Source organism: Aspergillus lucknowensis (assembly GCF_044049455.1).
Source record: "Aspergillus lucknowensis strain CBS 449.75 chromosome Unknown BJX67scaffold_7, whole genome shotgun sequence".
NCBI classification, from domain to species: domain Eukaryota; kingdom Fungi; phylum Ascomycota; class Eurotiomycetes; order Eurotiales; family Aspergillaceae; genus Aspergillus; species Aspergillus lucknowensis.
The window spans coordinates 14,759-41,700 of record NW_027263551.1 but is presented as its reverse complement, the minus strand read 5'-3'; the positions used below and the strand labels follow the sequence as shown (position 1 = coordinate 41,700).

The 26,942-nt window shown below is 50.0% G+C and overlaps 13 protein-coding genes across 13 annotated transcripts; 8 read left to right on the top strand and 5 right to left on the bottom strand.

The window, feature by feature from the left end:
* The first annotated feature begins 42 nt into the window (after positions 1–42).
* On the top strand, positions 43–2,234 carry BJX67DRAFT_300263 (putative LMBR1 domain protein). Its single transcript, XM_071026962.1, has 3 exons — positions 43–670; positions 725–1,729; positions 1,787–2,234. Exons 1-3 carry the CDS (start codon positions 121–123, stop codon positions 1,963–1,965), a joined length of 1,734 nt encoding a protein of 577 aa, XP_070888910.1. The 5' UTR covers positions 43–120; the 3' UTR covers positions 1,966–2,234.
* On the bottom strand, positions 1,979–2,985 carry BJX67DRAFT_300238 (uncharacterized protein). Its single transcript, XM_071026961.1, has 5 exons — positions 2,877–2,985; positions 2,545–2,821; positions 2,434–2,492; positions 2,306–2,370; positions 1,979–2,252 (listed from the first exon to the last, which is right to left on the bottom strand). Exons 2-5 carry the CDS (start codon positions 2,770–2,772, stop codon positions 2,188–2,190), a joined length of 417 nt encoding a protein of 138 aa, XP_070888909.1. The 5' UTR covers positions 2,773–2,821; positions 2,877–2,985; the 3' UTR covers positions 1,979–2,187.
* A 519-nt stretch (positions 2,986–3,504) lies between these two features.
* Positions 3,505–5,140, top strand: BJX67DRAFT_378488 (Atg14 domain-containing protein; the record flags this gene model as incomplete). Its single annotated transcript, XM_071032353.1, has 2 exons — positions 3,505–4,156; positions 4,197–5,140. The coding sequence occupies 2 exons, from the start codon at positions 3,505–3,507 to the stop codon at positions 5,138–5,140; spliced, it is 1,596 nt and encodes a 531-aa protein (XP_070888908.1).
* A 393-nt stretch (positions 5,141–5,533) lies between these two features.
* Positions 5,534–7,431, top strand: BJX67DRAFT_346036 (putative ZIP family zinc transporter). Its single transcript, XM_071028397.1, has 3 exons — positions 5,534–5,818; positions 5,910–6,098; positions 6,156–7,431. The coding sequence occupies exons 1-3, from the start codon at positions 5,788–5,790 to the stop codon at positions 7,295–7,297; spliced, it is 1,362 nt and encodes a 453-aa protein (XP_070888907.1). The 5' UTR covers positions 5,534–5,787; the 3' UTR covers positions 7,298–7,431.
* Positions 7,432–9,715, bottom strand: erg10B (acetyl-CoA C-acetyltransferase). Its single transcript, XM_071028396.1, has 5 exons — positions 9,314–9,715; positions 9,196–9,245; positions 9,062–9,137; positions 8,509–8,998; positions 7,432–8,435 (listed from the first exon to the last, which is right to left on the bottom strand). Exons 1-5 carry the CDS (start codon positions 9,376–9,378, stop codon positions 7,917–7,919), a joined length of 1,200 nt encoding a protein of 399 aa, XP_070888906.1. The 5' UTR covers positions 9,379–9,715; the 3' UTR covers positions 7,432–7,916.
* A 50-nt stretch (positions 9,716–9,765) lies between these two features.
* BJX67DRAFT_391301 (116 kDa U5 small nuclear ribonucleoprotein component) lies at positions 9,766–13,015 on the top strand (the record flags this gene model as incomplete). The annotated part of the gene is made up of 4 exons (XM_071034765.1): positions 9,766–9,785; positions 9,866–10,011; positions 10,068–12,296; positions 12,378–13,015. The coding sequence occupies 4 exons, from the start codon at positions 9,766–9,768 to the stop codon at positions 12,938–12,940; spliced, it is 2,958 nt and encodes a 985-aa protein (XP_070888905.1). The 3' UTR covers positions 12,941–13,015.
* A 75-nt stretch (positions 13,016–13,090) lies between these two features.
* On the bottom strand, positions 13,091–13,767 carry BJX67DRAFT_378484 (iron-sulfur cluster assembly protein CIA2; the record flags this gene model as incomplete). The annotated part of the gene is made up of 2 exons (XM_071032352.1): positions 13,091–13,464; positions 13,527–13,767. The coding sequence occupies 2 exons, from the start codon at positions 13,765–13,767 to the stop codon at positions 13,091–13,093; spliced, it is 615 nt and encodes a 204-aa protein (XP_070888904.1).
* Positions 13,768–15,437: 1,670 nt separating this feature from the next.
* BJX67DRAFT_300030 (Zn(II)2Cys6 transcription factor) lies at positions 15,438–18,826 on the top strand. Its single transcript, XM_071026958.1, has 8 exons — positions 15,438–15,700; positions 15,810–15,854; positions 15,914–16,447; positions 16,502–16,843; positions 16,924–17,205; positions 17,263–17,813; positions 17,867–18,315; positions 18,371–18,826. Exons 1-8 carry the CDS (start codon positions 15,646–15,648, stop codon positions 18,681–18,683), a joined length of 2,571 nt encoding a protein of 856 aa, XP_070888903.1. The 5' UTR covers positions 15,438–15,645; the 3' UTR covers positions 18,684–18,826.
* On the top strand, positions 18,827–19,836 carry BJX67DRAFT_300098 (uncharacterized protein). The gene is made up of 2 exons (XM_071026960.1): positions 18,827–19,125; positions 19,382–19,836. Exons 1-2 carry the CDS (start codon positions 18,969–18,971, stop codon positions 19,717–19,719), a joined length of 495 nt encoding a protein of 164 aa, XP_070888902.1. The 5' UTR covers positions 18,827–18,968; the 3' UTR covers positions 19,720–19,836.
* A 109-nt stretch (positions 19,837–19,945) lies between these two features.
* BJX67DRAFT_346016 (uncharacterized protein) lies at positions 19,946–21,226 on the top strand. Its single transcript, XM_071028395.1, has 2 exons — positions 19,946–20,079; positions 20,199–21,226. The coding sequence occupies exons 1-2, from the start codon at positions 19,953–19,955 to the stop codon at positions 21,095–21,097; spliced, it is 1,026 nt and encodes a 341-aa protein (XP_070888901.1). The 5' UTR covers positions 19,946–19,952; the 3' UTR covers positions 21,098–21,226.
* BJX67DRAFT_346015 (ribosome-recycling factor) lies at positions 21,227–22,230 on the bottom strand. Its single transcript, XM_071028394.1, has 2 exons — positions 21,725–22,230; positions 21,227–21,650 (listed from the first exon to the last, which is right to left on the bottom strand). Exons 1-2 carry the CDS (start codon positions 22,166–22,168, stop codon positions 21,303–21,305), a joined length of 792 nt encoding a protein of 263 aa, XP_070888900.1. The 5' UTR covers positions 22,169–22,230; the 3' UTR covers positions 21,227–21,302.
* On the bottom strand, positions 22,231–25,085 carry hscA (putative Hsp70 chaperone (HscA)). The gene is made up of 8 exons (XM_071028393.1): positions 24,868–25,085; positions 24,756–24,806; positions 24,574–24,700; positions 24,352–24,517; positions 23,909–24,287; positions 23,441–23,769; positions 22,908–23,388; positions 22,231–22,855 (listed from the first exon to the last, which is right to left on the bottom strand). The coding sequence occupies exons 1-8, from the start codon at positions 24,908–24,910 to the stop codon at positions 22,587–22,589; spliced, it is 1,845 nt and encodes a 614-aa protein (XP_070888899.1). The 5' UTR covers positions 24,911–25,085; the 3' UTR covers positions 22,231–22,586.
* A 143-nt stretch (positions 25,086–25,228) lies between these two features.
* Positions 25,229–26,441, top strand: BJX67DRAFT_346006 (cyclin-dependent protein kinase regulatory subunit CKS1). The gene is made up of 4 exons (XM_071028392.1): positions 25,229–25,736; positions 25,787–26,058; positions 26,107–26,251; positions 26,307–26,441. Exons 2-4 carry the CDS (start codon positions 25,955–25,957, stop codon positions 26,403–26,405), a joined length of 348 nt encoding a protein of 115 aa, XP_070888898.1. The 5' UTR covers positions 25,229–25,736; positions 25,787–25,954; the 3' UTR covers positions 26,406–26,441.
* Positions 26,442–26,942: the final 501 nt, after the last annotated feature.

Sequence of the window (26,942 nt, the reverse complement as noted above, 5' to 3'; positions counted from 1 at the left end):
TCAGGATCTTCCTCATGACGTAAGGCAAAGCGAGAGCCTCCATCCAAAGCTGCCAGAATAACGTTTGATGCTCTACGTTCCCTACGCACGAAAGGTCGTGGGAGCTTCACGGGCTTCACCATGGCTCTTCTACAGGTGTCCCTAATCTGGGTGGTTTACGCTATCGTGGTAGCCATTCTATTCATGGTCGCCTCAGTGTTCATCCATGTTTATCAGACTCCTCGCGACCGCTCCACATCAGTGACTCTGACATGTATCGTTGCGATTGCATTCCTCCTTGCGACGATCCTCTTACTACCGGTTGATGTCGCGTTGGTCTCTTCCACCGTTTCCTCTGCCGTGGGCCAGCGGAAGGACTGGGCGACCCAAGAGGTAGTGGATAAAATCACTCTCTCCTTGGCGGTTGTATACTATGTCTTATATTCCGTGGACATTCTTCTCTGTCTTCTTGTTATCCCCTTTGTTTACTTTTGGTACGAAGAATATGATGAAGTGGCAGCTCAATCCGGAGAGCAAAGTTTCGGCCAGCGATTTTGGGCCGCTTTCAAGTATACACTATCGTTTGTCGCCATTTTACTTATTCTGTTTCTCGCGGGGTTTTTCGTGCCTGTTCACAGAGCAAATATTGGCAGTGGCTCCGAGTTCTTCAAGAAGCTGCTCGGCGAGAATCGTAAGTAGCGTCGACACTCAACTTCTTCTTGATGAGCTGACCATTATTACCTAGGTGGAGAGCGTGCTCTAAGTTTCGCTCTCGGTTTATTGACCACGATTGGCATGTGTGTATACGTTCTTCATACATCCATGGGGCTCGCTATTCTTCCTATACGCCTGATTAGAGGTAGTCCTTCGCTCTCAATTCAGAATCTGAAGGCAACCTCTGTGCAACTTGATTCGAATAGAGAACGCCAGCGCTACCTAGAGGGTCGCTGTGGAGGAAACCCTGAGCTCCTATCTTCTAAAGACCGCAGAGAGTTAGACTCTCTAGTGCGAGAGGAAAGAACCCTAATCAGGAGACAACGCCTGGCAGATGAAACCGAAGGGGAAGCCCGGACTTTCCTTATGAAAGCGTGGTTCAAACTTGAAGCCTTCTTTCACCCCATCAAGCTCTTCGGAGGTTTGGTAATACTACTGATTGTGCTACTAACTTGGATATCTATGCTCTTAACTGCAATCGACAAAGCCAAAAACTCGATTTGCAAGCACCACTGTGGATATATACTCGGACATATTAATGTATTCAACCTCGTCAACCAAATCTTTGTCCAATCCGCCAGAGTATTTCCTATGGATTACGTGATCTTCACTCTGCTTGTGCTACTATTCTTCTTTGGCTCTGTGGTCGGCATTGCAACCATTGGGATCCGATTTTTATGGATTAGCATCTTTCAGGTCCGAAAAGGCCATACGTCCCCACAGGCGCTACTTTTGATGACGGCCATGTTAATGCTCTCAATATTGGCGCTAAATTACTCGATATCCATGATAGTTGCACCTCAGTATGCAACCTTTGGGCCTCAGACCTTTTGTGACCATCCGTCCGACCGGTCTGGGACGCTGCCGGACTGCTCGAAGACCAAGCACCTTGTCAAGCCTTGCTCGGAGGCAGTTGGCGATGAGGCCTCCCAGCGTGTCTGCACTCCCAGTGTCGCTAGCACACTTCTTAATCGGGTTACATTCAACTTCCCGTTCTTCGGCGCAATATTCTTCTGGGCTCAGTTTGCCTTCCTTGGTATTTCACGGCCGACTCTACGAAGTAAAACCCGTTACTAATATACTCATTCCACAGGTATCCATCTGCTTGCCCTTGTCGCTTCGCTCATACGATCTCCGAGACTAGATGAGCGGCAGCTTGATGAAGACGCGGAAAATGCTGAGGATGAAGCCCTTCTAGCAACTACCAGAAGACATGCCGATGCTCAATGGCAAGATATTATTGGCAGAGCTAGCAGGCGTGATACCAGTTAAAGGGGAAGCGTCTTTTGGGCGCCACACCGTTGGTCTATTATCTCCGAGGATACTCTTCAGCAACTATCCAGCGATAGAACGAATGACACAAGACCGCGGATAATACATGAAACCTGTCCTCCTCTTATCCTCACTTGATTCCATTCCACCCACTCACTGTACACTGACAGAAGGCTCTACGCCGGGTAATATTTGACTAAAATTCATTGTACCCTTGCACATTCAAGGTTTCACGCGGTCGTTCAGGAGCGCGAGCGCACTTTCGAAAGCCTTTACAACATCGATGTCTGGATGTAGGTGTTAAGGTTGACCATAATCCACCATTGGGATTGTAACATACAGTGGTTTCTCTTTTTCTCTAAGCCTTCTTCGGAATTCTGGACATAATGCATTTGAGTCCTAAATCTATGAATGATCTCAGCATCCTGTACTCCACTTCTCGGTTGTTCTGCAGGACGATTGACCGACCTTTTCAGTGCTCTGGTCTCGTCGTGGGCGACAGCAGTCTGGGACCACGCTTTGAAAGTCTAGATATGGTTAACATAACGTATTGAGTGCTAGGTATTGTGCGCAGAGTACCTGAAGCAATCTCGTTGTTTGGTCTCGCAGCTCTTCTTCAGCCGTTTCATGGTGTTCCATCATCTGTATGTAATTACTTTCCAGCTCAGACCAGTCATAATCCTTGACGCGTTCTCGAAGTTGCGTCTCATTTTCCAAAGCACCATGGTGCTCCACAGCGAATTTGTCTCGTATCCCTCCAGATTTTCGGCTAGGAATGCGAGAAGGTGTTTTATCACCAGCTCCCATACTTGCCGATTAAAGGCTGGCCGTCCGCAATAGGTTTAACTTTTGTGTCCTGAGGTAAGATGTAAATTCTGCTTTTCAATATTTGCGCGTAACGTGGTACTCACAGCCCAGATCAAGCGCAACCAAGAGGCTTCTATTTAGCTATCCAGCCCTCTAGCCTAGAGATCACTTCGGGGCATCACTGTCCGGGGAAGAAGTAGTGCTGCTTTTAAAGATCATCTGTCGTAGTTCTGCTTCCGGCCTGTGGTAATTCGGTTGGCCCGAAAGGCCCAGTTCAACGCAGATCTGGAGCCGTGTAATCTCTTGAGTGGCTATTTGCCTCACCAGATCCTACGCAGACTTAAGGTGTTGTTCCAGTTTACGTATCACCGTATGGTTTACCTTTTACCTTTCATCAAAGAACCCGCATCCCGGCGACCGCACTGCCCAGGTGGGCCTCGGATCATGCTGTTGCCTGAGGCATCTAAATGTGACGTGCAAGGATCTCGCCTCGCCAGGATCGCCTGTTCAACTTCACAAATTCCACGACCTCTGGTGCATCCATGACCATCGCAGGACATCCAAAAGACAGGCATGATTTATCGGTGCTTCGATGCTCCTTCTCCAGTCAACACATATGGGTCTCTGTTTGAGCAGCCGGAATTTTAATCGATACCTGATGACTCGGGACCTCGACCCATTTCCTTGACCCATTGCCTCGAAGTTCAACTGAAGAGCTGCAAAACTTCTGAAATGAGTTGCGACATATGCACTCGTGCGCAGACGTCACGCTTACACCTCCTTTGCCCAACCTGTGCTCGTAATCAGCTCTATTCACTACGCTTAGAGAGCGCCACTCTTCTTCTGGAAAAGGAATCCCTAAGCCAGCAAGTTGAGGCTGCTGTAAAACCCAAGTTGAGGACAGAAACGCCTTCGGATGCACGCGAGAAATATGATACTGCGCCAAAAAATGGAAGCTCCAACCCCTGGACCCTTCAGATCATCACCAGTAACCAAGTCCGGTCATCCGGGAGGATGAGGGTTATTGCGACCCAGATCGAAAGCATACAGTCCGAGATCAAGAATAAGAACTTTGATGTCTCCCGACGCAAATTAGAGCTGGCTCGTCGACGCTCAGACTCTGAGTCCGCCAAATACCACCTCACAGAGCGAGAGACCGGGTTACTGGCCGGCATTCAGAATAATAATAAGAGAACACATCATTTGTGGAATTCTTTGCATGCTAAGACGGCCGAAGCTCGAATCTTTCTTTGCCGAGAAGCAGCAAGCCTTTACGGCCTAAGGCAGAAGGTCAGAAAAGTAGACAATGGGCTAAAGGAATCTTATGTGATTGGTGGTGTCAACATCATCGATCTTAGAGACATGAATGGAAAGTCCTATCCCTGTGTGATATCCATGTTATTGACATATTAATACTTGAACAGGTGCGACGCCAGATCAACTCTCCACTTCGTTCACCTACATCGCCCATATCCTTGTTCTCGTTTCCCATTATTTGTCTCTGAGACTACCGGCCGAGATAATACCCCCGCATAAGAATTACCCCACTCCAACTATATACGCGCCATCCGCGTCGTATCTCCCACGAGACGTAACCCAAGAGCCGTCGAACCAGTCCTCATCATCAAGTCCAACAACGTCGCGCACCGCTGACTCACGCTCGCTTCCATCGCGGCCTCGACCGCTTTGCATCGATAAGAGTCTCCCCAAACTAGCCAAGGAAGATCCAGGGACTTATGCTCATTTCATAGAAGGAGTTGCGCTACTGGCATGGAATGTGTGCTGGCTATCCCGAAGCCAGGGTCTGAATTCAGCGTCCGATTCGTGGGAGGATGTTTGCGATATTGGGAAGAACTTGTGGCAGTTGCTTGTTGCGCCGCCTGGGAAACCATCCACTTTCCTCAGGACCCATCCGAGTCGCGATATTCAGGCCAAACCAAAGGCTCCAAAAGACCCTCCGAGAACTACACTCCACCGAACAAATTCGTTTCCTATGCTTGGCCATTATTCTCACGGTACCGCGCACTCTTTCCTGAGTGCATCCGAAGGGACTGAATTCATCCGAAGTTGGAAGCTACCGACTCCAATGAGAGTCACTGATGGGCTAAAGTCGACGCTCCTCGGTGAGATGGCCAGTGCGGAGTGGGAACTGCTAGAGGAAAAGGAGTGGGATGACGTACCGCAGGACCTAACCCAGCCTGTTTTTCGTGACCCAGGAGGTGATCCAGGTACAGCGCGCAATCCCCAGCTACGCGTGAGTGACACAGATTCCATTGTATCGAAACCAGCCAGAGCGGATACGAATGCCCCTGACAGCCCGCCCCGGTCAAAGGGAACCAGCGGCTGGACGAAGCTGAGAAATAGGTAGGTATAATATAAGCTTGAACAGCGCTGTCTACTACTCTTTGTATTTATTAACTCCGATACCCTCGTCACGCATGATAACCCAGCAATTCCAATTTGTCTCCGGTCGGGGGATAGAAACAAGTGCTGTCCAGATCAGTGAGACGCTTGTATTACAATGTAATCCAGTTCACGATGTATAGACTCAGCAGCATGCCAGAAGAGACCTTAAATCCTGAACGCAATTTTCAGTGCCATAAAGAAGACCACACACGCTATATAGCACGAAGTGCAGTACGTACACTGTATGAGTACGTAGTTACCGTGAAGACTGTGGAGCGATCAGCTGATTAAGCGTATTGACTGATTGATAAGATAAGAAGGTCAGCCCAGAAGCAACGTGTGGCCTCAGACGTGGGCTCACGTTCTCAACGCCCACTGCCCTGCGTTCTCGGTCGATGAACGGTATTCCGTAGCACACCCAGTCTGCTACGGCCAAGCGCGCTTTCATTCCGGGTGATACCTTCTACTCTTAAGGTATTGGCGCCTCATTTCGATACAAACCAGCCCACCCAGCCGGGGCCCCCAATCGGCTTGAATCGCGGCTTGGGCCATGAATGCGCCTGAAGCGAAAGAATTGACGATAACCGAACGCGTTTAATTTGCCGCGCGATGCCGCGAAATGTAGACATGGATGCCACAGGTAGGTCTTAAAAGCATCCCCTTCGTCATTGGGCTTCTTCTCTTCTCTTCTTGGTTTCGGGGACAAAGTGCTGATGGATCGGCGTCAATAGGACTTCAACACGGCACGTCTGTGCTTTCAGGAATACCGGATGCCCTCCTCCGGATGGAGCTCCATGGAAGAAATGTGTATGGCGATTCTGCCGATGCCAAACCAACCTGCGGCTCGAACAAACGGGGTGTCTATAACACCCCAATCCATGTAATAGCACTATTTCTTATCCTGGTACTAAGCACACTAGGTAAGTCTATATCCTGCCCATGGTGGCCACACTCCATTAATCATGCGCCCATCGAAGCCTGTTCATTTCCCATTCTTGCCCGGCGGTTTCCCGGCCTCCCGATACCCCGGCGGTTTCTCTTCTTATCAAGGCATTTCGGGACCGGAGTGCTGATCGCCACGGCTTTTGTTCATCTACTTCCCACGGCATTTGTTTCCCTCACCGATCCCTGCCTTCCTCGGTTTTGGAGTGAAAGTTATCGTGCTATGGCTGGCTTCGTTGCTATGATTTCGGTCTTCGTTGTGGTTTTAGTGGAAATGTTTTTTGCGATGAAGGGGGCTGGTCATGTCCATGGAAGCGAGTATGACAAACTAATTGGCGAAGGGACAGCCGATGACTACCAAGTTGATGATCTCAATTATCCGCGCCTCGACGCAAGGGGATCAGCCGATAATGTCCACCTCTCGCCATTGCTTGAAACGCACACGCTTACACCAACCCAACCCTATGATTTACCTCCGCGGGATTCGACGGATGATCCCAACCTAGACGGCTCTGCAAATAATCTCGTGAAAGAGAATGAGACCCTCGAACGCGGAGAAATTGGTGGGCGGGAGATTCCTCGTGCCAACGATAATTACCACCGTGCACCACACTGGCATCATTATCGCTCCCAGTCAACGACGTCGAATATGGGCCCCAAAATCTCAATACAAAACCCCCAGCGGCAGCTTTTGCAATGCCTCCTCCTCGAGGCTGGAATCCTTTTTCATAGCATCTTCATTGGTATGGCGGTCAGTGTCGCCACGGGCACATCTTTTGTTGTCCTCCTAGTGGCTATCTCTTTCCACCAGACATTCGAAGGATTCGCCCTCGGCTCCCGAATCGCATCTTTGATTCCGGACCTCTTCCCTCCTTCCTCCATGAAACCTTGGCTTATGTCCCTTGCCTATGGCACTACGACCCCCATCGGCCAAGCGATCGGCCTAGTTCTACATAATATGTATGACCCATCCAGCGCTACTGGCCTTCTTATGGTTGGTATCACCAACGCAATTAGCAGTGGACTACTGTTATTTGCCGGTTTGGTCGAACTTCTGGCTGAGGACTTCCTCAGCGAAGCAAGCTATGTGGCTTTACGGGGCCGCCGGCGTGTTGAAGCTTGTATAGCAGTTGCTGCAGGTGGCTTGTTGATGGCATTCGTGGGTGCATTCGCCTAGACTCGAACTGGGATCTCGTATCGGTTGCCATACTCTATAGACTGTAATAGGTATATGGTATTCGGTATATATATTTCATGACCACGTATCGCCCCGTCGATTCCACCCTATGAACAAATACCAGTTCTGCCCGTCTTTGTTTTCCTTTTAAAACCCCTATTCCTTTTCCAGGATCTTGGAGGTTCGCTGTCCCACGACCCCAGTGACCATACCTAGTAATGCCCGGAGTAGGAAATTACCTCTACGTACCGAAAATTGTAAATTCCACAGTAGGGGTTTTGGCATAAAACCCTGGAGACGAGAAACTTCGCGATGTATGTATAACCGGCGATTCGAAACAACCATGGTACATGGAGCTGATTAAGTATTCTCGCCATGGGCGTTTGTCAACACCCAAACAATTCCAACAATACATCCTGCCTGCTGGGAATGCATATCGCTACGAACGGGTGCGGCCGAGACGCGGTAACGAGCTCGCAAGGTAAAACGAGATGGACCGGGAACTCCTACTAGCATACCTCGTAGAATCCCTTGTAGATACATAGCATCATGGCAAAATCATTGTCACTCTATTATTTTTGACGGCGCAAAAGAAGCCGCATTCATGTTGGGCGAGTAATTAAGCAAGGTATTCGACGACCAATGCGCTGGCGCCGCCGCCTCCATTGCAGATGCCCACGCAGCCAATCTTGCCCTTCTTAGCCTTCAAGACCCCGAGCAATGTTGTTAAAACACGGGCACCACTGGCTCCCAGCGGATGACCGATGGCCACGGCTCCTCCATGAACGTTGACCTTCTCTTCAGGAAGGCCAAGCAACTTGATATTGGCAAGGGCAACCACACTGAATGCCTCATTAATTTCGAACGCGTCAACTGCATCTTGGGACACGCATGCATGCTTCAGGGCCTTGGGGATGGCAAGCGAGGGGGAGGTTGTGAATTTGCTGGGCTGTTGCGCTGCGTCACCCCACCCAAGTATTTTCGCAACCGGCCTCAGGTTAAGCTCCTTCAATTTCGCCTCGGACACCAGGACAACTGCTGCGGCGCCATCGTTCAGGGGGGAGGAGTTGGGGGCTGTCACAGTTCCGGTTCCGGGTATAAAGGCGGGTTTCATCGCGCGAAGCTTATCAGGGTTGAGCTATTTGATGATCTTATCAGTATTATAGGCCGGGTACATCTGCCACAGTAGCATTGGGATCATGAAGACTTACGTTCTTTGGCTCTTCGTCCTGCGAGACGGTGACGCCTGGTTTGCCCCTAAAACCAGGCAGCTCAATAGGAACGATTTCATCGTCAAGGAGACCAGCCTTCTGGGCTGCCTGGGCTCTCTGGTAAGTTCGAATTGCATAATCATCTTGCTGTTCCCGGCTGAAACCGTGATCCTGGGCGCACTCTTCCGCCTGCAAACCCATGAGTTCCTGCTTGCCTACATCCGTTAAGCCGTCCTTCACAATGCCGTCTACCATGGTTTGGTTGCCGTATTTCGCTCCGGTACGAAGGTTGGGTAGATAATGGGGAGTATTAGACATGGATTCCGTTCCACCGGCTACAACAATGTCGGCATTTCCCGTCATGATCGTCTGTGCTCCCAGGATGATGGCCTTCAAGCCCGAAGCGCAAACCTTGTTGACGGTAGTACAGATTGTGCTTGACTCAAGGCCAGCACCCAGAGCACACTGTCTAGCAGGGTTCTGACCGACACTATACAGGAGACACGAATGTAAGCCATTGCTGAGTGGAACGTCTCCGAGTATTGACACTCACTTGGCAGACAAGACGTTTCCGAAGAACACCTCTTGGACATCGGATGGATTTATCCCATTGGCCCGCCCGACAGCAGCTGTACTCGAGAGCTTGTTAGGAAGCTCAAGCCGGGCTTGGGTGGGAATCGCTCATACCTTTGATCGCATGCGAACCTAACTGCGGGGCAGTCTGGGTGGAAAGCGAGCTGCGGTGGGAAACCAGTGTTAGTATTTGCGCAAATGTTGCATTGAAAGGAACTTCAGGCGTCCTCACCCCAAGAATGAGCCGACAGGAGTACGGGCATAGGACACAATGTAGACAGGAGGGAGAGAGGTCATGATGGAAGACAAATCAAGCAGGAAGATCTGGTTGTGCGGGGGAGGTGTGAGCTTGGAAGATGCAAGCCTCTGATCCACAAAAAAATTATACCCCTACTCGAAGACAAACTCGACAGAGGTTCGGGGAAGTGGAATCACCAACAAGAGCTCAACCCCTTTTTATAGACCTCGAAAACTCAGCATCGAAGGAGGACAATCCGAGCGGTGTCGGCCAGGTGGGGTGTGACAGAGAGTACCGTGCAGTGACTTGGAACGCCAAGCTCGGGGAGCAGAAGTTCCTGAAGTTACTCCGAAGAGCTCGTACTGGCCGAAAAAAAAGTAATGAACCATCAGCCTTGACTTTCAGAACAGCTTTGGTGCAACTAGAGCAACCCTCCAGACAGCACAATGGATGATCTATACGATGAGTATGTTCGAGTCACGCAGGGATTCACCATTTGGCTTCTTACGGTCCTTGATTTTCATATCTGGCTGACTCGCTGTCCAGGTTCGGTAACTACATCGGCGACACCGCGGAATCCGATGAAGAGCTCCAGCATGAAGAAGTCACGCCGCACGCGTTCGATTACACTGAAGCATTTGGGGCTGACGAGGGTGAAGGGGCGACTGAGCAGGAATTAATGGAAGTGGATGGTACGCTACCCTCATCCAGGCCCAGTAACTCTTCTAACACTTGTGACGCGTAACAGAGGGCCCTTCCAATGCAGTTATCCTCCATGAAGACAAACAATACTATCCCAGCGCGCAACAGGTATACGGTGCCAGTGTTGAGGCTTTAGTCCAGGAGGAGGACGCTCAGCCTCTCTCCGAGCCTATAATTGCCCCGGTCACCCAAAAAAAGTTCTCAATTGAAGAGAGCGAGCTACCACCAGTTTTCTATTCGCGCGAGTTCATGACGGATTTGCTGAACTTCCCCGACCAAACAAGGAATATCGCACTTGCTGGTCAGTTGCATCACGGGAAAACAGCATTCATGGATATGCTTGTTATGCAGACGCACGACTTGGCCGAGAAGCTTGAGAAGAGAACAGGGAGGAAACGGGAGGAGCAACTTCGCTACACCGACGTCCATCCTCTAGAAAGGGAGAGAGGGCTCTCTATAAAGTCGGCGTCTATGACTCTAGTCCTTCAGAGCGCCAAGGGAAAATCACATTTGTTCAATATCCTCGATACTCCGGGGCATGTGAACTTTGTAGATGAGGTCGCTGCCTCATCTCGATTAGTTGACGGTGTCGTTTTGGTCGTTGACGTGGTGGAGGGGGTGCAGGCAAATACCGAGCAAATAATAAAGCACGCAGTCTTGGAGGATCTCCCACTAACCATGGTGGTGAGCAAGATGGATAGACTGATTCTGGAGCTCAAGATACCTCCAAGTGACGCTTACTTCAAACTGAAGCACGTGATCGAAGAAGTCAATACAGTGATCGAGAACGCCTTACCTGGACAGGGGGAAAAGCGCCGACTGAGTCCCGAGAAAGGTAACGTCGCTTTTGCCTGTGCTTTGATGAAATGGTGTTTTACCCTGGACTCGTTCGCGAGGATGTACGCGGAGACCTACCCGCAGATTGGGACGTCGGATCTGGCTCGGCGCCTCTGGGGAGATATCTTCTTCAATCCGAAAAGTCGAAAGTTCACGCGGAAGGGGGTGGAGGAAAATTCGAAACGGTCTTTCGTCAAATTTGTTCTGGAACCCATTTACAAACTCTACTCTCACACCCTCAGTGAGAGCCCGGAGGATCTGAAAGAGACGCTCGCTAGCGTTGGTATTGGTTTGAAACCGTCACAGCTAAAATCGGATGCCAAGGTGCTGCTTGATTTAGTGTGCGGACGGTTCTTCGGACCCGCCACAGGATTTGTGGATATGATATTACAGCACATCCCCTCTCCTACGGAGGGCGCAAAGAGACTTCTGGGGCGATACTATACAGGGCCGTTGGACACCAAAGTCGCTGCTTCAATGGCTAAGTGCGATCCAGATGGCCCATTTGTTGTTCATGTTACGAAGCTTCTTGCAAGTACTGATGCCTCACGCTTTCACGCTCTTGGAAGGGTAATAAGTGGGACAGCTCGGCCAGGTTTGCAAGTTCGCGTGCTCGGTGAGGGCTACACGCCGGATGATGAGGAAGATATGGTAAGCGCGACTATCTCAGAAATATGGATCCCTGAGACTCGATACAACATCCCGACTAGCGGTGTGCCTGCCGGAAACCTAGTTCTTATCGGTGGCGTGGATAACTCCATCGTAAAGACCGCAACCCTTGTGGCCACCAAATTTGAAGACGACGAGGATGCACATATCTTCAAACCAATCCGGCATATGAGTGAACCTGTTTTCAAGGTCGCAGTTGAGCCAGTCAATCCATCTGAACTTCCAAAGATGCTTGAGGGTCTCCGAAAAGTCAATAAGAGTTACCCTCTCATCTCAACGAAGGTGGAAGAGTCCGGCGAACATATTGTCCTTGGAACAGGAGAGCTCTATATGGACTGCGTGCTTCATGACCTTCGAAGACTGTTTTCCGAGATGGAAATCAAGGTTTCCGATCCCGTGACTCGATTCTGCGAGACCGTCGTCGAGACGTCGGCTATCATGTGCTATTCAATCACCCCCAACAAACTGAATAAGATTACAATGATCACCGAGCCTCTGGATGATGGGATAGCTGAGGACATTGAAAGCGGTCGGGTCAGTATCAAAGATCCGATACGCAGAGTCGCCAAGTTCTTTGAGGAGAAGTATGACTGGGATAAACTCGCAGCAAGGAATATATGGGCATTCGGCCCGGATGAAATGGGACCGAATATTCTACAGGACGACACGCTACCCTCGCAAGTTGACAAGAAGCTACTTAGCAGCGTCCGGGATTCTATAACACAGGGCTTCAGTTGGGGTACTCGAGAGGGTCCTTTGTGTGAAGAGCGTATGTTCCTATTCCTGTTTCTCTCTTCCTAATAACCCCATCCCCTGTTTGTCCTAAAGAACTGGCTAACATTTCATACAGCCATCCGAAACGCGAAATTTAGGCTCACAGACATATCCCTAGCCGATCAGGCCATTTACCGGGGAGGTGGCCAGATCATTCCCACTGCCCGACGAGCTGTCTACTCGTCATTTCTAATGGCATCTCCTCGTCTAATGGAACCAATCTATTCTTGTTCAATGACAGGACCCGCAGACGCGGTTGCCTCCGTTTACACTGTCCTGTCACGAAGGAGAGGCCATGTCCTCTCCGATGGGCCAATCGCGGGAACTCCACTGTACTCGGTCCGCGGTTTGATTCCGGTCATAGACTCCTTTGGCTTTGAGACAGACCTTCGGATCCACACGCAGGGCCAAGCGTCCGTCAGTCTTGTTTTTGATAAGTGGAGTGTAGTCCCGGGAGACCCGTTAGATCGCGATGTGAAGCTGAAGCCGTTAGAGATGGCTCCCGCTATGGCGACGGCACGCGACTTTGTGCTAAAAACAAGAAGGCGAAAGGGTCTAGCCGAGGACGTAACTGTAAGCAAATTCTTGGAGCCGGAGCTGTGGAAGGGTTTGAAGGAGAGTGGTGTTCTAGATTCATGACCCCAGAAAGGAGGCTAGATGGAGTGATGAATGGGCGCATCCATGCATGACCTTTGGTAGTCATAAAATAATTTTGGGGGGAACCAATGGTTGTGAAGAAATGGATATTCCAGCGGATAAGCGACGTATTTGGGACGAAGCATTGACAGATCACTGGCACGTTTCCAGCATCTTCGCGATTACGCCCATTAGCGTACCGTTTTCGAGGGCAGCGGCAACTCTCTCCTTATCAGCGAGTTGCTTGTTCACTTCACCTGCAGTGCTATGCGTGCCTTCCTTAATCCGCACATCTACCCGGAACCGCGGGGGGAGTGACTGCTCAAGTCGAACACGCACGCCGAGACCTATGACCGTAGCCAGACTGCAGTGAGTGATTGTCGGTGTTATGAGAACGGTGACTGTCCGAAGAGGCGAGCCGGGCACATCTGAGAGGGAAGACTTTATTGAAATATCAGGTAATGATACCACAGCCAAAGCTCCCAGGGAGATCGGATGCTCCGGATCAGATATGGTTGATATGAGGTCTTGAGGACCACTAGTTAGAACCAATGCATGCATGGGAAGGTAGGCGATCAGTAAAACACACCATATATCTCCTGTTCATCTATAGGTTCCTCCATCAACTCGCCATCACCTTCAGAATCCGAGGAGAATGGTGAGTAGTCGGAGAGAGGGTCGGCCGTGCCATGCATGAGAGAGGGGAGGACAGCAGCGAAGAATTCGCTTCCGTATGTGGTGGTCTTGCTGGAGACGGAGGGACGAAGGCGTGTGGGAAGATCGGCGGTGTCTAGAATTGTTGGATTCGAGTTTTGCATCTCGGATGCCATTTTAGAATTTGAAGAAATGAGAATCAATCAAAAGGGATAAGTCGCTTCTGGAAACAATTGACGGTGGACTCAACTTCATGCTGATGCTCAAGTGGCGGCAGCGTGGGCAGGCGGAGGGAATAACTATTTTCCTCCGGTTCGGCCCACATCTCCTCGGAGGCGGAAGAGGCTGCATACCGACCTTTTACTCTCCCAAGGTTGGTGGAAAGGGGGTCCACGGCCACTTGAGAATCGATTCTCTGGAACCACACTCTCGGTATTATTATCTCCGGCTGCACTTTCTGTACCATGAATCGTGGCAAATCTCCCAGGATCCTCCATTTTTCCGCGCACTCCCTATCATGGTGGCTTGGGAAGGACAGTATAATCCATCAACTTAATATCTCAGACGCGCGAACAGAAATTCGTTTTATGACAAATAACTATGGGAAGGATCTCCAGATGTTGGCAAAATGCCTCTTTCGTACTTGGAGAGCGGTGGGCAACTCCCACTTGTTATGCTTCAGGAGGATGCATAAACAAGAAGCTTCGAGGAACCTAAAGTGCAGATCCAAGGAAAATAGGGTTTGGAAGAGGCACCGAAACACTAGAGCCCTACTGGAGTTACTCGGATTCAAGCAGAAACGCCCGAAGTTCCTTCAGGCGGAGTCGGCGGCGCTGCTTATCAAAGTTGCTGCTCTGATCAGGAGTGCTGTGAGTGGGTGCCACACATCAAGCGTCGCCCGCTCCCCTCAACTTCTGAGGGCGATCTCCCTTCATCCCTCCTCTCCAGACGCCGACCACTTCGCCAGCCACAGCTCTTCCCCAGTCTGATCGGCCATAATTGTTCTATCTTCTTGCTCCCCATGTTTTCTCCTTCCTAATTCCACCTGTCGTATTGCCTTCTTTCGGTTTGACACCCGGACTCGATCTCCGACAGCTTTTGTTCCGCGCGGTACTTGAAGCATCATCGCTATGACCTAGCCGCACTTGTTCTCGACATCTGAGTCTCAAGACCCTGATGTACAAGTCTCGTCGCATCTGTTCGCGGTCCACGCCTTCTCTGCTTCAGCCATTCCACGTTCTTTACGCCGGCTTCCAGTCATCGAAGGCCGACCGTTCTCATCCGGAATCGCCTCTTGTGATACTACTGGCGCGCGGCCCGCCAACAGTAACGGCTAGCCGGAGCGGAATGCCCTATACCAGTTTTCCCTTTTCAAACAATCAGCCAACAGCAAGTCTGATATAATTCTGGGCGCTGCTGGTCCATAATGCCCTCCGGATAATCTTGCTTTCTGTGAGTACCCTCGGCCAACTTTTCCCCTATTGCGGTCCGTCCAGGAAGCGTAACCTTCAATCCGGCTGTTGTTGAGTAGCGCGTATGCAAATTGCACCAAAAGCCATACTATTGATGACGGGTCACCTGTCATACCTCACTGCATGTTACACTAGCCCGGTCTTATCTCTCCCCGCCCGTCATGCAATATTGCCCTCCTACTATCGCTGACATTTGCGCATCAATGACCTCAGGCACTCGATACATAATTCCTCGAAATATCGCACTTCCCACCCTTCCAGTCCCGGAGACGAAGACTTTCACTCTTCGAGCTGAAGAGCATACCTACATCAAATTCGCGTGTCGGCAAATTCCCTAGATCCTTCCCTTCACGCCATTCTCAAGCTGTCTGCGGAGTTGCATTGACTGTTCCGCTCGATTTCCGACGCCGTCTGGATAAGGCGAGGCAGCCTTTGTCTATTTCATTACTTCCGGCGCGAGGCAGGCCTTGCCCCCATTTCCATTTCCCATTCTACCACCACCTGTGTTTCCCAGCCTCGGCATCGGATTTTTTCTAGCTTATATATACTCCCCCCTCTACGTATATCTACCTGATATCTGATATGCAGGGGTATACGTCCATGCCCCCAACCGGCCCTCCCCGGGAGGGACAAAAAAGTAAGGTCCCTTGGTCTTAACTCTCTTCCACCTCCCTATATACTGCAATTGTTTATATGGCCGAAGGATGCTCCGTAATTGAGCAGTACTGATTGACATCTAATCACAGACTATGTTTTTGTGGATGAGCATAATAGGCACAAAAGGCTCAAGGGTAAATACTTCTTCGCCGCTAAATCCGATCAGTCGCTAATTGTTCCATCGCCTATCTAGTCATGCGCGCTTGCAATGGTTGCCGGAAGCGAAAGATTAAGTGCGATGCTGCCACAACGAATACTTGGCCATGCTCGGCGTGCACACGACTGAAACTGGTATGTGTACCCCCTACCATGGGGCAAGACGGCGATTTTCCGTCCGGACAAGGTCTTGAAACCTATACAACTGGTTCTCTAGGCACAGTCAACGCTCCGGAATCTTTCCATTCTCTCCCACCGTATGCTATTCCTCAAGCATACCGGGATGGCGTTTCACCTCATAATGGGACCACCTCCCAGTACAACGATGTGGTAGCCTCATTCACGCATTATGCGCCGCCAGCAGTCTCGGGCCAATCCAGTATTTACGAAACGCAGCACACACAAGGAGAAATTCCGCACGATTCGTATCAAACACAGCACATGTTCCCTATCTCTCAAAACCAAAACATCGGGACAGCGGGAAGCGTTGTATACAGCGAACATGAGCATTCCACGGCCGAAGACCTCAGTGAGGTGCTTGGTGAGCTCAGAATTGACGAGACTGGCATTGGTAAGCTTAAGTTCATACAAGCAATTGTGACGACAACTAATACCGAGTCGACAGCACCATATATTCGTCAGCAGAGAATGGACAGATCCGAACCCGAGATTCCCATCCAGGATGAGGTAGATGAAGATCTACCGCCCCTACGCACTGGAGCTGGCTCCAAGATTCGCATTCCCCCGGAGCTTATGCCATCGGACGATGAAGTCATGAACTATCTCAAAATATATTTCGATGATATACACCCGTATGTACCCGTTGTCCATCGGGCACATCTGTATTATCAGTGGCGACACGACCAAAAGTCGATTTCGCCGCTTCTGCTCGAGGCTCTGTTTGCGTGCGCTGGAAGGTTGTCAGATGATCCTGCTCAGGGAGCGCAATGGCTAGCATTAGCAAACAGTGAGTGCAGCCTTCCCGTTTTAGCTTCCCATGTGCACTCTCAGAATCTGTCCTAATATCTAAACTCCCAAACCTTTCAGGGCATGAGTCTAGCTTCATGGATGTCCCCCGTCTCAGCACAATTCAGGCAATGCTTCTTCTTTTGAAAGCCCGAGAATCGTTGCCCAAGAAGGGATATTATTACCGATCATGGCAGACGGTCAAAACCATTATCTCTATGGCCAAGGACTTGGATATCCATGAGCATTATAGCACACATGAAGAAGAGAAAACTTGCAATCTAAGCCCAATCGAGTGTTTAGTTCAAACTAGAGTATGGCAAGCGCTATTGGTCGTCGAAGTTATGATCGGGGCCCCCCAAGGTAAACTCGACCGACTCTTTCCCCAGCAAGCAAAGCCGTGGAAACTAATGTTCGCAGGTCGTTCGGACTACAGTGTTGACCCACAAACAGTCAATATGCGGTCAGAACTAGACATTGAAAATATAGATCAATTCGAGGTTGATCGATCGAGGCAATATGCGTATTTCGTCCGCAATGCTTATCATATACGTATCATTACCGACATATATCATAAGATCAAAAGGCAAAAGGATTGGGGTTCTAACCCCGAGTTCGTCGAAAAGAATCCGCTTTTCACCGACTGGTTACAAAACCTACCTCCTGACTTGCAGGTCAATTATCCCCCTGACGGCTCTCCTCCCTGGATTCCCTCCCACTTTGTCGGTAATATGCATTCGCATTGTCATCTGGGCATAGTCCTGTGTCACCGACCTCAACTCCTAGCCTCTAAGTTTACGGCGGGGGGTGGTTGGAAAATGCATATGGCATTATGCTATTCGTCCGCCAAGTCTCTCTGCAGGCTTCAAGAGGCGATTCTAGCTCGCTTTGGGTTATCGGGCCTTCTTTTTATGCAGCGAGGTATCAATTTTACCATATACTGTATACTGACATGCACAATGTTGCATCTGGTAAGCCACACATATTTCGTCTTTCACGCGGTTTGGCTAACCTTTGTTGGCAGGTTGCTATTACCTCTCCTGACCCCGAGTTCCATACTGATGCGCGGGAGTATTTTACGCGCCATATGCGAATTCTCGAGCGATGTTCATCCGCTTGGCCAATGCCGGAGATACAAGCGCAGATCGATTCGCTACGGCTAGCGTTTTCCGCCAACATTACCCGTCCCTTTGAACTCAAACCCACTTTTCCCTACGGAAGTCCATCGGAACCGTACCAATCCAGCCCTACTCTTGAGACTCAATACCACCCACAGCCGAGCCAGATCTCTAATCTGCACGAGAGAACTGGCTTTCAGACCTTTCCAATCACCCCTCCCATATCAGCTGGCACAGAAGACTCTAAGGCTAGTACACCTCAGCTACAGCCTCCAGGTATAATACCGGCGCATCCGGCTCAATCGGATACACCACTAGTCGATGAGAGCAGCTGGGATCCGACTCGGATCATCAAGTGAGCAATACTGAGCACCTCTAGTCCATATCTTGACACTAATATTTCCTTGCAGTCAATGGGACATGGCATTCTCGTTTAGTCCTGCCGTGAACACAAATTCACCACCAGTGACAATGCCTGGCACATCTCAAGGAATGCAACCCCCTTTAGTGGACCAGTATGGCCTACAATATCAACAGCCAGCAAAGATAGCTGTCGCGCAGCCCTCAATCGCTCAGCCTCAGCCGAACGGGCAGCAGGCAGTGTTCACAGCACGTGATTGGCAGCAAAGCGTAGCAAGCGTATACGATCCGCATGGCTTGAAGAGGAGGTGGAATTACTCTGTCGACTTGGGAATGGAAAATAACGCCAAACGCCAACGTTGATGAACCGATACGTCCCGCGAATATGCTTTACGCTCTGTGCGTTGTGTATGGCTTGAGAGATTAGTGTGGGAGCTAATAATTGTACAAAGCTATGGTGGATATAGATGAACCCCAGCATGATACCCATGGACAATTCGTTCGCATATTGGAGTCCATAAACCTGTCATTCCCAATATTTTCCTTTCTTAATTTTGCCAGTTCACTCTCCCCATTAAATTGGATCCGATTCTCCTTTATCTCCAATCCACGATTTGTTGCCTCACGATCGAGCATTGCTGCCTTACTATGGATTTTGGCTGTGGCGAGGTCTCCCGTCGGATGCTGGCACTCCAGACGCAAGCACCATCCGGATGCGCATATTATTTGCTTATTCCACATACTGGTCTGCCGCCTCGAATTCAGTACGCCTCCCTACGGCCTCATAGACGTGTAGGTGGATTTGGTTGCGTATGTTACGTCCATACTTTCGAACTGAAGCCTAGAAATACACCCCAAAGCCTCTAGACGCGCCAACAATGAACCGCAGATATGCCCGGAATATACGAAAATTATAGAGATCCCCAATTCCACTGCCCCGCTGCAACTTGCAACTTGCAACTCCAAGCCTCCCCCATTTGTTATGGTAGGATTCAAGCCCGTGCTGGGTGGGGTGTATGAAATTGGTTAAGACCGTTTGGAGATCTTTTGAAAAGAAGAAGCCAAATCCACCTCACCGTTGGCGTTGGCGTTCCCAAGAAACCGACTTCCAAATGAAAACGGGACAGCCTACTACCAATTAACTCAGCTCCGCTGTTGTTGGCCGATGCCGATGCGCTCTTCGCGAGACCGGACAATCCTTGCCTTGTCGCCAGGTAAAGGCTTCAATTCGTCGCTAGGATCGAGGTTTACGCGTGGCCCGCTCTGTGATGGATTGTTTTCGCGTTCCAGTTTGCGCAGTCGCTCTTCCTCAAACATTGTGAGGTCATCGGATGTGATTGCTATCGCTGTTGGTTTGCGGCGGATCATCGCGAGATTTGGTCAACGATCGGATTGGTAGTGGAGATTAAGTAGTCGGCTGTTAGTCGCCAGCGTATTATTAGATGATTCGCCTATAATGTCAACTTCTGTGAGAGAGACATGTATGAAATTTGAAAAGGCAGATGTCAGGCATATCGGAGTCGAGGGCTCTGCGGCTGGTTGGGATGATCCAATCACGTGATGTAAAGATTCCGAAGCGGGATTCATCTCGGATGAACTCGACCACAAACTTTCAAGTCCAAAGGGAATTCAATGGGGATGCTGCAGCCACGAGCGATGCTATTACGCCCACGGCTGTTAGGATGGAAAGAGCCATCCATTTTGTCAATCCGCCTATTCTCAGTTTCCAGAACGCCGGGAGACGATTCAGCTCCGCCCCGTAAGTTTGTTGCCCTACTCTCAGCTGCGTTAGCTTTGCCCTCTTGAGTCAGACTGTTGCGAGGAACCGCTTACTTTCGGCCGGAGTCGAATTTGTATTTTATGCTAATAACTCTACAGCTCATTCCTATTCTCAGAAACCACAGGCACGGCCTAAAACGCTGAAGGTTCCACCAGCCCTTCTTAAATTCAAGAGCTCCAACACAGACAAACCCCGCCCGCGCCGCATCGTCGATGCCAGATCTCTTGCAGCCTCCAAGACAGGCAGTCGGCTAGCAAAAGTGCTCAAAGGCCCAGGTCATTTTCCGGCTCGGGCTGGAACGCCATCGCGTGCGCCTAAGCCCAATAATACGAAACAGAAGCCGAAGAAAGATCGAAGAATCGGCCGGCGTCCTCAAACGGTCTCGGATGGAGACGAAAATGATAGTTCCCAGGAGGCCATGCTTGAAAATGTGTACCGTGAACTTGCGGAGCAAACGAAGCCGACCCCTACTCGCTATCAACCTCAGCCTCCTGATTTTCAGAGCCTGAGCGAGACGTGGCCGTCTTTACCAACAAGTGCTACCGCGACTACTGCTGGAATTGTTGAGAAGCTCTCATTGCTTAGCGACCACTCTCCTAATGGCCATATCCCACCGCATTTTCTCGGTAAACGGCTGTCCGAGGGGCAATATGTCAGGTTCACTAGTGAAGAAGAGAAGGCTGAAGCTTTGGAGGCTGCGAAGAAGTTTATGCAAGAAGATGCAGACATACTGTCACAGGAAAAGGGCGAGCTTGTTGACCCAAAGCCAGTTGAGTTCCAAAGTGTCAACGCTGAGGAGCACATGTCTTTGATCCAGTGTCTTGCTCAGGGGAAGTACCCATTGGTGGGAACACTGGCCAAAAAGCCACCCGTTGTTGGCGAGGTTCTGAGGAGTTTAAGAAACAATGAGACTTACCAGGCTGCCGGGAAAGAATCGCAGTTTATGGCAAAGCTGGAATCGCTCCTTGCCCCAAAATCCCCTCCGAAGCGTGCTTGAGGATCCTGAACTGAAATGTCTGTGGATATCGTTATTATTCACTTCCCATATCCACGTTTCCCACAATATATGTACAACAGTCGAATGAAGAGAAATGAGCCAATACATCACAGAAAAGTAACAGCAGCGAAAACCCTTGGTTTTCTCCATCTACACTGAGTACATTTTCGTAAAAAATATGAAGGTCGGGATCCCACAGCTCAGCTTAGGCCTGTTCCATGGCCTTTTTCGCAGCCTCAAACATGTCTCTCACTTCTTTTTGTCCCTTCTCGGCCAGTTTCTCCATCTTATCTTGCGATTTCCGAGCATCGTCGGGCCTGGCAATCTTCCTCTTCACTGAGTCTTGGAGACGTTTGTGGACGATACCGCGTGAGTCGCGCACACTGCCAGAGGCTTTTTCCATTGCGGCCTTTGCAGCAAGGACGGTCCGGTCTCGAGATTCTTTGGTAGGAGGCGGGATTGGGATGTTTAGTTGGAGTGGGTGATGGGGTTCCGGTTGCGGCGCCAAGGACAGGTTAGAAGACAGAATCGCCGAAGATATTGGCTTCAGATACTAATAGCCGCATTAGAAGAAGTCGAATAGCAAAATAGGCGGCCTATGGGAGAAGAGCCGTTGGAGAAGCTTACACTCTCCTCAGACACCAAGACTGCTATCATTCGCCCTCCCTTAGGTACAACCTGGGCCAATTCTCCAAGTCTTGCCATCTCCTTAGCTCCCTTGCTCAAATCCACACGAAGGCCTTCAATGGTTTCAGGGCTTAGCCTTCCTCCGACGCGAAGTTTTGCGAGCTCATCCTTCAGTCGAGAAACTGCTGTGGCGATTCCGGTTTCGAGCTGCGACAGGTCCAGCGGATCCTGAGGCGAGGCGCTTGCCTGTGAAACCTTCACATCAGATCTTGATTCCAAGCCTTGCTTTGCATTGCCTCTTTTCTTGGCCCCGTTGAGGAACGGGGAGCTAGAGAAGCCGCGACTGAGCGTCTGACGTCGAAGCCCAATCCCGTATGCAGCGCGGACAAAGGCAGCCCATAATGGAGAACGTGAGTGTGGCGTTGGGAAAGTGGTATACTGCATTTTTGCTACCTGCGCAGATTTATAATGACTCAGAAGACAGTCGACGGTACGTGTCCCGCCGAGCAGTGAGTAGTGCAAACTTGCTTCACATAAACACGACCGTGTGCAAACGCCAAGCCATCAAATGGAACAGATACATTCTCAAGGATGGGAATGACAGTAAAAGACCACCCGCATTAAGGTTTATTTCGACTCAAGTCGAGCTTAACAAAATTTGACCAGGCTTGAAAGTGGTACAAGAGATTTGTTCGTCATAACAGACTCATCGAAATCATTAGAGCTCCCAAGCTACCTCGTGTATAAATCTAGAAGAGACTTTTGAAAATAATCCCCAACCCGTGCCGAGAACTTTCAGCCAGGAGTGCATGCTATGTCCAACTCTTAACAACCAAATCACACTTTCCGTTTATTCTAGTTTTTACCGCGTGGCCATAGCCTTGGTGATGAGCCTCTTAAGAGCCAGCTCCTTCTTCTTGAGATCCTCGGGAGTAGAATCTTCTACCTCGAGCTGGGCCATAGCATCACTGAGAGCGGATTCAATCTTCTCCCTGTTGCCACGCTTGAGCTTCAGAGACATGGTGGGATCCGAGACAATCTCTTCCACACGTGAGATGTAGGACTCAAGCTGTTGGCGGGACTCGAATCGCTTAGTGAAGGCCTCATCGCTGGACTTGAACTTAGCAGCATCTGCAGAAACTTAGTGAGCGATGTACGAAAAGAAATATTTCATACGACCTACCCTCAACCATTTGTTCAATTTCAGTGGTGGAAAGTTTGCCAACGGCATTCGAGATAGTGATGTTGGCGCTACGACCAGATGACTTCTCCGTCGCAGTAACCTTGAGGATACCGTTAACATCAACCTCGAACACAACCTCCAAAGCAGCTTCTCCAGCCCTCATAGGGGGAATGGGAGCCAATGTGAACTCGCCAAGAGAAGTGTTATCAGCGCAGTTAGTACGTTCACCCTGGTACACCGGGAACTGCACCGTGGTCTGGTTATCCACCACGGTGGTGAAAGTGCGCTTCTTGATGGTGGGGACAGTCTGGCCGCGGGGCACGACGGGGGCGAAGATATTACCCTCCATAGCGACACCAAGGGAAAGAGGAACAACATCCAAGAGAAGAAGATCTTGAGTTTCCGCCGATGTGGCCTTTCCGGAAAGAATGCCAGCTTGGACGGCAGCACCATACGCAACAGCTTCATCAGGGTTGATGCTCTATAAGACCGGTAAGTGTTGGGCATTCCAAGAATAATAGGAATAGCCTCACCTTCTCGAGCTTCTTGCCGTCGAAGAAGTCACTGAGGAGTTTTTGAATGCGAGGAATACGAGTAGAACCACCAACGAGAACAATCTCATCCACCTGGCTCTTCTCGAGGCCAGAGTCCTTCAGAACTTGCTGGACCGGTTCCAGGGTGCCAGAGAATGATTTGGCGTTGAGATCTTCAAAACGAGCACGCGTGATGGAAGTGTTGAAATCCTCCCCATCGAACAACGAATCGATCTCAACAGTGGTCTGGGTTGCATTTGACAAAGTTCGCTTGGCACGCTCACAGGCAGTTCTCAAGCGACGGAGTGCCCTTGAATCGCCGGAAAGGTCTGTAGGGCCGAAGTTGTTAGCATTGAACGTTCCAGGTAAGATGGCCATCGTCCACGGTTGAACAACTCCCTCGCACCAGATGCAAGGACATATAGAAAACAAGAGAAAGAGAAACGGTCCAGAGAAGAGGAGACCAACCTTTCCCAGATTTACGAAGGAACTCCTTCTTGAAATGGTCAAGAAGGTTGGTATCGAAATCCTGTCCTCCAAGATGAGTATCACCAGCAGTGGCCTTTACGGTGAAAACTCCTCCTTGGATGTTAAGGAGAGAGACATCAAAAGTACCACCGCCAAGATCATAGATCAAGACATTACGCTCCTTGTCGGACTTTCCAGAGCCAAGACCATAAGCAATTGCAGCTGCAGTGGGTTCGTTGATAATACGAAGAACATTCAGGCCCGATATTGCGCCGGCATCCTTGGTAGCCTGGCGTTGGTTGTCGTTGAAGTAGGCGGGCACAGTAATAACAGCCTTCTCAACCTTCTTGCCAAGCTTGGTCTCAGCGACCTCTTTCATCTGCCGAATTAATGTTAGCAATTAGTAAACTGCAAGACTCCCGCACTTGGATCATGTTGCATACTTTCATCAATACCATGGACGAGATTTCCTGGGGAGTGAAAGTCTTCTTCTCGCCGAGGTAATCGACCTCCACGGCAGGGTTTCCGCCCTGGTCGACGACCTTGAACGGCCAAGACTCAACGTCCTTCTTAACAATAGGGTCGTCAAATCTCCGGCCAATAAGACGCCTAAGAGGAAGTCAGACATGATGTTACACCCCTTTGCGGCCTTGTTCTCGGCTTACTTGATATCGAAAATAGTGTTCTGGGGGTTCATCGCAGCCTGGTTCTTCGCTGCTTCGCCGATCAAGCGCTCCTTATCGGTGAAGGAAACGAAAGAGGGAGTTGTGTAACTACCCTGCTCATTGGCGACTAGACTCGCGGTTGGTGCTGGACTTGACAAATCGAGGTTCTCAAGAATACATACTAATCTCCACATTCGTTCCTTCATAGTTTGCGACGCATGAGTAGGTCGTGCCTAGATAATTGTTAGCGAACCGCAAAACGCAATTCAGAGGGTAAAGGAACTGGAAACCCACCAAGGTCAATGCCAATAGCGCCTTCGTAAACCTCGTCAGACATAATGACAATCTGAAAAAGGGAGTGGGGGAAATGTAGATGTTAAAGTCTGATGGATGATTGGAAAGGAAAGAGGGTGGACTAGAGGGTGTTATATATCCGCTCCAGCTTTTGAGGTGGGAGCGGTAAAATTTTGGAAGGCGAAAAAAAAAAAATAACCCACTTTCAAAACTTTTTCCCCTCCTGCGCCCTCGGTTGAGGATGAGCCCAGCTTCCCAGAACCTTGGTTGGCGGAGCTAAGAGGGATTAGATAAGCCAACAAGAACCTTGGAAGGATCAACGCGAGCTTTGACTTTCACCAGACAACATGCCCCAACATCTCGCAAGGCCATTTCGAGGCAGAATAGAGCAAGGAAATTCTCTTCATACTACTAGTATTCAATGTATTTTTTCAATCACTCTCCTGCGCTGTATTATTCATACACTCCCGTAACCTCCCGCCACATTCGTACTCTCCCACTCCGACCGAGCGGGAAACTTCCAGCTCGCAGACGGGATAATACTGTCTTCGTTGGGGAAAATGGCAAATCCGCCCCCAGTGTCGTAGAAACTGGTCTTTTGGATTCGGCGCTCTTGACGAATTTTGTCATTTAATACTTGTAGCGAGCCGTTAGCCACGAAGCACCCTGCCATCGCAGCTCTTTTCACTTTTTCAAGAATCTGGTCCAAGTTCAGCGCCTGAGGCATCACTCTTGCCTGAAGAAGTCGGAGGGAGCCAAACTTCGGAAGCGTCAGAGCTTTGGAGGGGGAGCTCGAGACCGACGAGACCAACCCCACAACAATCTCAGGACCTGCCAGAACCATATCATAATACCCACAAGACTTCTCGGTAAATCCCTCATTCCAGGACAATGATTATCTGTCTCACTGAATGTAAAGAAACCCACGTCTCTCTTCTCATCCATTTTAACATTCACTATCAAGACCTCACAACTGTGTAAACAACCACCTGCTCCCAACAGCACGAACACGCCTTCTGGTCACCAGTTCGGTCCGTCTGCACGGCCAAACGACCTCATCCTGTCCGCAACTGTACCTAATCACCAGATGGAGGTTGACCCGAGTCGAAGGAACAAGAAACCCCGGCCTCTCCTGGAGTCCGAGCGCGAGAGACTGGATGAATTTATCGATTCTATCCACTATTCGGCGAGGTGTGTCTCAAGTTTATTGGCAATGCGATTAGCACCTAACATGCGTAGGTATTCTGATGACCAGTTTGAATACCGTCATGTTCAGCTCCCCAAGAATATGCTGAAGAAAATCCCCGCCGATTATTTTGACAGTTCGAAAGGCACACTCAAGTTACTATGGGAAGAGGAGTGGCGAGCGCTTGGGATCACCCAGGTACGGAGTATTCGATAATCGCATCGTGAAGAGATAGCGCCTAATCTGTTGGTAGAGCCTAGGTTGGGAACATTATGAGGTTCACGAGCCAGAGCCACACATTCTTCTATTCAAGTGTGTTTCCCCTGCCACTTGGATTACCTTGAATTACTGACTGGTCTACACAGACGTCCTCTAAATTACCAGCCGCCGGTCTCACAATGAACGGTTTATTCTAGGCTAGACCCGATTGCGTTCACTCAAATCCCTAAATTAGCGTCGGAAGTCGAGAGGGAAGAAAGAAACGGCGCCACATATCGCGACGCGTGACAAAGTCGCCCGGAGGCACATCTGATACTCTCCGCATGAAGTTCACAATGAAATATGGTACGATTCATATAATCCAGACCTCTCATCTACCCTCTAGACCGCGGTTTCGTTTTTAATCACATTCCTCGTCTCCATTACCCCTAATATCCAGGACCCTGTCCTCATGCATTGAAGGTTTCAATTCGCATTTTTGGCTAGCCACTGCTCCCGCTCAGTAGCGGTGAAGCGACTACTAAGTCCTGGATTCTCAATGCCCTAAACTCGGAGTAAGTGCTATTTAGAGGCCCAAATTCGATGGCTTGGGTCTCGCACATTGAAGTACGCTGTTTGAGAAACGTGCAGCCCAATCGGCCTGCCCGTCTCCGATATTGGATTGAGCGGA